This window comes from Polypterus senegalus, chromosome 8, assembly GCF_016835505.1.
Source record: "Polypterus senegalus isolate Bchr_013 chromosome 8, ASM1683550v1, whole genome shotgun sequence".
NCBI lineage: Eukaryota > Metazoa > Chordata > Cladistia > Polypteriformes > Polypteridae > Polypterus > Polypterus senegalus.
In genome coordinates, this window is record NC_053161.1 from 71,843,100 (window position 1) to 71,851,540 (window position 8,441).

General features: G+C 38.2%; 1 protein-coding gene across 1 annotated transcript in view; it reads right to left on the reverse strand.

Annotated features, from left to right (window-relative positions):
* Positions 1 to 6,890, reverse strand: part of ntn4 (netrin 4) — a 100,027-nt gene extending 93,137 nt beyond the window's left edge. The window contains exons 1-2 of the mRNA XM_039761260.1: positions 5,876 to 6,890; positions 3,336 to 3,871 (exon numbers count right to left, since the gene is read on the reverse strand). Coding sequence (XP_039617194.1) covers positions 3,336 to 3,871; positions 5,876 to 6,020 — 681 coding nt within the window. The 5' untranslated portion in view covers positions 6,021 to 6,890. The remainder of the gene's footprint in view (positions 1 to 3,335; positions 3,872 to 5,875) is intronic.
* Positions 6,891 to 8,441: the final 1,551 nt, after the last annotated feature.

An 8,441-nucleotide genomic window follows, 5' to 3' on the forward strand; every position in this document is an offset into this window, starting at 1 on the left:
TTGTATTATACAATGTGAAACGTAACTCTGCAGGGGAGGCAGATTGAAATAGGCCTAAAACTTATTTTTTCAGAGAATTGCAATAAGTTTTAAAATTTTAACTGTAATGTTGTAAATATATAAACAGTATAATACCAATTAATATACTGACGATAACATGACATTCTCGACCCCCTAATACAATACATGGTTGTGGGAACTGAAGCCTATCCTAACAGCACTGGTCACAAGGCAGGAATCAGCTTTGTAGAATGTTGCAGTCCATCACAGAGCCTTCAATTTCTAGTACCACAAACTCCAACTCTGACTTCTCTGTTTGGAATTAGACTAATATACTTACTGTGTTGATTGAAAGCACACGAGATAAGAGATACAAGGCACTGCCAGTGTGAAACATCAGGCTACTTTTTAGCACTCTAACTTGTTAAAGTTCAGGCTTAAAGGCTGTAGTTATGTTGTTGTGACTTACAGATACTGAGTTACATTAACATAAGACTAAATGTACTAAATTAAAAAAGATATATTTTTTTATCAAACGTCTAGAAGAAATAATAGTTGAATTAGTATATGTGAAATTGGAAATTTTAACACATTATATTACAATTTACATTTAGTTGGACTCAGAGCCGGTACCTTTTTACTCACTCTGACTCTGATCCAGTAATTGCTTTTGACTCTGACTCCACAGTCCTGTGCACATCTTTGAGGACATAGAAGGAGAACTCACACACTGTGAGAAACTCTGTATGGAGATTGACTTGCAGTAGCATTCAAAGCCAGTAAGTTGTATCATTGAGTAAAACATGTTTAGGAATTTTCAAAAAAAAAAAAAAAACAGTTCAAAAGTAAATGTCTACTGACTCCTTGAATGTTTTAATTTATCAATTGATAAATATGCATTTTAGACCTATGCATACAGGTCCAAAGTCCTAGACTAGAGATGAACATGAATGACTTCTGACGCAGCATTTGTCTCGATATTTGTGGTCTATTCATGCCTGCATATGAAATCCTTAATTAGTCATATTTCTTGTTAAACTATAGTATCATCCTAATTAATGAACAATACAATGTTCTAATTTTATTTGTTAGTGATTAAGTATATAGGAACAAGAAGTAATTATTTTATGATTAACAGTAGGCAAGAATGAAAACAAGTCAGTGCCTATGCCTTTTCCACATCAGAAACTAAGTACTTTTAAGACAAAACAACTAATCAGTTTCAAACAATGCAATAATGTTGGAAAGTCAAAATAAATACAGTATATGCAGCCGTTACGTGTTCCTTCTGAATTTAAAAACAAGCAAGCATGACTAATCAAGCAAGCAGCACTTGTAAAAAAATATCTTCAGCAACCGGAGCCTTTCAGGATCAAGTCTGCCTACTTTGCCTAAGGTGCGCTGCCAGGAATATGAACTTTTTCACTTAGTAGCCTGCCAGGACCAGGGGCAGAGTTTACTGCACTAAGTTCATTGCTGGTCTTTTTACAGAGAGCATGAAGTAGTACAACATTTCTTATATTTTTCTGAACTACCCAAATGTTTGTTACCATTTTGCAGGATTAACTTACAGTGAGGACTGTGCCTAATGAGTTATCTTGTAAACGTGTCAGTCTTTGTTAGAATTAGGGCAGTGTTTTCTCTGGGAGACAGATTTCCTCCAACTTATAGATGTTGTCATTCTCTACTGCTGCAGTCATCAAGATTTATTCAGATTAGAAGAAGAATCACATACTTCATGCTGGGAAATATCTTCCTGAACATTCATCAAATCAAATTTCCCTTTGGCCATGGAAGCATTTTTTTCACATGTAAATGGCACAAAGACAAGACCCTTTGAAAAGGATCAATGCTCCCACTTCACAGAAAATGCAGACAACTGATTCATCAAAGTATTCTGCATGAGATTTTACATATACTGAAGTATATAGAGTATATATATATATATATATATATATATATATATATATATATATATATATATATATATATATATATACTGTGTGGTTTGCTTTTATCCAATATTAGCTGTCCCCTGTGGGTCCACCCGCGTATTAGAGAGACAGGACAAACTTTACAAATAATAAAAATGAAAATGTAATAATTTGTATTGAGAACAATTTATATTGTTAGCTTTTGTATCCAAGGGCCTCTAAATATACAATATTTTAGGTTTTGCGATCAGCAGCGAGAATTTAACTGTGATCTCTTTGCAAAAATTGTAAAAAATTGGCAAGGTATCTCTGGCCAAATGGAAGGTAGGTACGCTCCAATGTCAAACGTGGCCACTGTATCAGATCATGTTCAGCTCTGATGGGAGAGCATCCCCCACGTGGGGAGAAGAGCAAATGGCCGTGATATCTCTGCCAATGAGCAGGTACCATCTAAAACACGCGTAGCTGTGATCTCTCTCTCTCAAAAATGTCAAACATCACTCTTTAATAATCAGTAGATGATAATGTCTGTTGAACAAACAGGTATCGCTAGCTAAGCGGCGGGAAGGTATGCTCCAACACGTGATGAGAGGTACAGCAACTTGAACGGAGGCTGGCATGTGAGTGAGAATGGCCCCATCCAGCTCCCTACTCCTGAGGTCCAACATCACCCTTCCCTCGCCCCACGGCCTGTCTCTTGGATTCGGGCGAATAAATCGGTGCCACAACTAAACTCTAATACTTGATGTGATGAGAGAAGTCACAAAATCAACCGGAATGTTCAAGCAAATTATATAAAAAAACCCCAATCTAAATCCATTAAGTAGTTCTCTGGTGAAAATGCAGACAGACATACATTCATACATACAAACAGACAGACAGACAGAGAGACGGTGGATTTTATATATATAGAGAGAGATTACATGTTTAACTTTAAAAAGAGCCTGGCACCCTACTGAGCCAATACCTTTACTTCATGCCATATACCAGTTGTAGTCATCTTCATTATTTCATAAATCAAAGCAATTTTAAAACCAACATATTTTGCTTCTCCTGGTTGCTATGTAATTTCAGCTAAAGCTATACAATGTATTTACCCTAACACCAAACAAGGAGTGTTTTTCACATTTTTTTCCCCCCCAACAACAATACGGTACCTGGCTTTCAGGCAGATTCTCGGCCCAGAGTACACTGAACCTGTCTGTTACTTCTAAAGAGGCTGGAATGCAGCATTTTCAACAAGAAACAACATTACAACTTGTGCCACCTGGTTCTCAGGAATGTTAAAGTGGAGTCGAGTGAAAAGTGCCTGCAAACCTTCGCAATGAGCAGTACTGTACTAGGAGTGAAGAGATTTGTTTATACAGTGGAGTTACAAAACACTACAAAGTCTCCTCTTACCTCTCCCCTTGTGCAGGGGAATGCTCCAGAGTACTTCGAAGTGCACATGGCCCGTTCTATTACTGTGTCATCCTCCAAGCCGAAGGTTTCCGAGCAGTTTGTAGAGTAGTATTTATAAGGGGTCCAGCTCCTTCCAAAGTCGTGTGATTTTTCCAAGAGCATTGCAGCAGGCCTGGGTGATTTAAACACCATGATCATATGTGTGAAATAAAACTGTGTCTCTAGATTAAGCTGGATGGTCTCTCTGTGTACACCTTCAGCAGACTGCCACCAAGTGTGAGGGAATCGAAAGGAGGAATCCGCCATAGCAGCCGAGTGGTGGGCATAGTTGGGATGGGCCGCGTTACACTTGTCACACTTGTAAGGCCGACAAGAACCATCTGCATTGTCACTAAATGCGCAGAAAAGGTCTGTAGAATTCAATCCACATGTCGATTGGGTGAGCAGCCTTCTGCCAAAGGCCAGATTCCCCATCCTAGGGTTACATGCACGATTCTCACACCGATGTGCCACTCCCACAGACATACTGCTGAGCCCTAAAGCAGAATAAGAAGAAATAAATATCAGTAACACTGCTTCTTCAGCTCACGTACCAACAGGTAAACAATGTGAAGAATAACACTGATATGTCTGTTCTCTGTTTGCTGGGGTTTCATTGCATCTGCAGCCTGTAAAATTACATTATAGTTGTGCTGCCTCAAGAGGTTTAACAGCACCAGCCTAGAGATCTAGGCCCAGTATTCAGGACGAAGGGCTCAGGGCCATGTCTCATAAACCTAAACAGAAGCATGGCTAAAATATTTGTGACATTATTTCTTTTTGTGTACCTTGCCTTGGCTCAATGACCCCATTCTCAGTAAGTAGAGAACTTCTTTTCTTCATTCAGTTTCAGAGCTGTCACAGTCGTATTTAATTTTAAACCAAACCTACTGTATTTATCAAACTAATGCTGACTTAACTGTACACCCTTATAGTCCATCAAGCACATTCTGTTTGAGGTATTTTTTTCCAACTTAAAATTGAAAGCCAGGAAATGCATGGTCTGTTCTCACAGTTCCCTGTGCTAGAATGTGAATTCATAATTCCCCATCGTTTGCATCACTTTGTATTGAATGTGTTTACATTGTACAATATTGTTGGAGTGTGCTTGCTGTCAAAAAACCTGCACTGATTACTTGATTCCTTTGTCTGGAAATTGTGTTAAACTTCCAAAGCTTGACAAAGCTCAACTCGTGCAACAGTATATAGGATCTCAACATTCCCTTTACACTATCGTTACTCTTTGTTCTCTTTCATCCGTGGATGGCAAGCAAATGCACATGGCATAGGGATAACCACACACACACACAGTTCTAAAGAACACAGCTCAATATGGTCTGGGAATTCATTGATTTGCATTCATTACTTATTTTGCTTTCATCTAAACATGTTTCATAGGAGTTGCCTAAGGTTAAAAAATGCATTCAAATTTTTAAAAAGTAAAACAAGCTGTTTAACCTTGAAGGATTTAAACTACCAACAAAGCAGTCCATGCACCATATAATACACAATTAAAACGGTGAAGACAGTTATTATTTTTGGGGAATCACACACTGATTTTCCCCAGGAAATACAAATTAGATTATTTATGGACAAAAGTTGTGTCTCTGGTTATGACATTAAGGTATTTTATGTGACAAACAATGTAGCAGTACAAGCAAAGACAAAAAATATCGACTGTATTCCTCATTAAAACCAACACTGAAGTAAAATGCAGCAGTTTAAGCTTACTGTTTGCAGTTCAGAAAAAAAAACAAACAGTTAACTTGCAGGTTCAAGACAATTTGAATAACAGCATAACACACAACATTCTCCAGCCTGTTGGCGCAGTGCTTAGCGTTTCTGCCTGGTTGTTGGTTCCTGTGGAGTTTGCATTGCATGTCCTCCCTCTGTCTAAGTGGATTGTCCTCATAAAAGTCCCAAAGATGAGCATCATAGTTTATCTGGCGGTTCTCACTGGACCCAGTGCGTCACTGGGCTGCCGGTCCAGGGCTGTTGACTCGTTTTGAACCCAGTGTTGCCCGGATAGGCTCCGGCAACGCCCCGACCCCGACTTCGATTAAATGGGATTGAATTGAAGGACTCTACATCAAAGTTCTTACATGGAGAAATAGTTTTATCGTCACGTGCAAACTGTTTATAACAAAATAAAAGCATTATTTCTATCAAGTCGGATTAAATAATGAATTAAATTAACCTCAGGCATTTATCTATTTACGTATTAAAAAGTATTGCAGTCAAATATTTAAACCTGAAACTACAGTTCCAACTCATTATAACTCAAAGAGTGTCAAATTCCACATCAACCAAACGAATGAACATGTCAAATACTTAAACAAACTTAAAATCAGTACGGGTCCATAATAATGTTTCAGATGCTTTATACGATTAATATAAATTGGCAGTTCCTAAACAAATTAGTAAACATCGGATGAACGGCGAGGAAGAGGCTTATGCGGATTATCAACTTCTGTTATATAAAGAAACACATAAACACTAACCTGATGAAACAGAAGAAAATCCCAAGAGAGCTGTCAAGGGAATCACAATCTGGTGAAACATCGCATTCCTGTTGAGAGGCATTGAAAGAAGCAGAAGAGCTGAAGGTGTCAGCAAAAACCCCAAGTAACCTGTGAGCATCTGCATGCGCACTCCACGAGCGCTGGCGTTTATGATAACATGTGGAGGCAGGTTTGGCCAGATGAAGAAAACGCTCGGCAGCCCAACTCCGCAATATCTGCCCCTCGGAGCACAACACGCAAGATATTCTGAAAGCTCCTGTTTTTTTCCCTAATGGCAAAGATCGTTAAAATGATCAGAACAAGGAAAAGACTTTCGCAGGTTAAGAAAAAAAGGAATTTCTCTCGCTGACTGTCTCGCCCTGTAGTGTATTAGTTAACAATAATGTTCCGAAAGTGACAGTGCGCGCGCCGATTCGCCCCTCCCATTTGCTATTTTGCTTTGTGTGTTCCATTTTTAAAAGGACATTCCTGTAAATCATTGTTAGTCACTCGGTCTGCGATCGGCAATTGCGCGCTATCAGTTTTTATTGAGGTGAGATTACTGTTATGGGGGTTATGCACCAGTCTGATATGCGCAAGATAAATCATTTACCGATCGCAGAATGTCCTCCAAACACGCCTGTCGCTATGTCTGAAACGCGCACTTTCTCCGATCCGATTAATACAAATCAACTGCGCAGAGTTTCGGTTTGGCAAAAATAGCAGCGCTCGCTTACAGTTAAGGAAACTTGAGAGAAGCAGCCTTCATAGCCGCCAGGCCGGGAACGTCTGAAGTAAATATGACTCCCAGTGTCAGCACTTGGTTATGTAACTGGCGCTGTTATCAAAATCGACTGAAAAATTACAAGTGCGCAAACAAAATGCCGAGATCTTAAAAGGATCGGTACAAGCAAGAGAGTCATTTTTAAGGAATGCACCGAGAGAATTGCCAATGAATAAACCACCTGAATACCCACACAATAGTAAAATGTAAGCGAAACTTTAGCTGCTGTGAAGTGTACTGTTTTCCTCGCCGTTTACAAAAAAACCGATCACGTTTTGCTTGGTTGGCTCAAGCTAACATAGCGAAGCATGGAAGTTTGCACTTGGTCATGCATTCAACTGTAATTTTATTAAAGGTCTTTCACTATTTCATTACTCCATATCACCAACGTGCGCCATAACATCGCCAAATAATATTTACTATCGCGGATGCATGCACCTGAACCTTAACTTGGATTATATTACTGCTCTAACTGTAGATGGCTATAACCAGGACAAGTTATTATTATTATTATTATTATTATTATTATTATTATTTTTTTTATTATTATTATTATTATTATTATTGTTATTATTATTATTATAAAAGGGCGGCACGGTGGCGCAGTGGTAGCGCTGCTGCCTCGCAGTTAGGAGATCCGGGTTCGCTTCCCGGGTCCTCCCTGCGTGGAGTTTGCATGTTCTCCCCGTGTCTGCGTGGGTTGGCTCCGGCAGACCCCGTGACCCTGTATTCTGATTCAGCGGGTTAGAAAATGGATGGCTAAAAATAATAAGACATCTTTACGTGTATATAGCGCCCTTTCTCACTACTCAAAGTGCTTATTGTTTCCGAAATATGCACAGAACCAATGGTGAAATTTCAAGGCACAGTTGGTTCCTACTCAATTTATGGAAATACCTTAATGAAACCTTCACAATGATGGAACTGACAGTCCCCTGAGCCACTGGCTTAAATCTGTTCTGTTAATTGGAAACTTCACATTTTAGAGAATACTAGGTGCTCTTATTGAGCATGTCCAGCATGGCATGGAAACTTTGGGCTGGGGTGCAAAACGCTGTCGGCCTACATTTTAGGGGCCCTGAAGCTTGAACTGTCATGGTAGCCCATTCAAAACTAGCAACGGAGGTCTGAGTAACCACTGTTAATAAAAACAAAAGGCTTAGGCTAATCTAACAATGTTTCACCTTTATGACTTACCTCACGTTTCTAAATGTAACAATTATTTTTGAGTAGGGGTAATTAAAATAATACTGTATATCCTTATGAGCACTTTATTGAAAAAAATCTTGTCGGGATTGTTATCACGAGTATTATTGTGGTGCAGAGGCGATCACGACGCTAACATGATTCACTTTACCGTTGTGATTGCCTTTTCAACAGCGACACACCATCTACTGTCTGTATCTACCAAAGAAGATATTTTTTTATTACGTTTTGAGTTTTACTATATTTTAATTATACTTAGGTAAATTGTTATTATGTAATGTATTATATGATTAGTATATTTTAACCTTATATAAGATTTTTTGTGCAAATAAAATGTTTGCAAGCAATGAAACATGCTTTAATTTTTTCAATTACAGCTTATAAAATAAATAATTTTAACAAAAATTTTAATTTCTGTCATTAATGTTAATAGTTTTTTAAAGTATTTATAATTTTTTTGATTAAATATTTTTAGAGTGATACATCCTTAATTTGAAAGTTTTTTCAATTAAGGCGAGCCTACATTGTACTTTAAAAACTTTAAAATGTTTATTTTAAATATTATCTTGTGTTGAA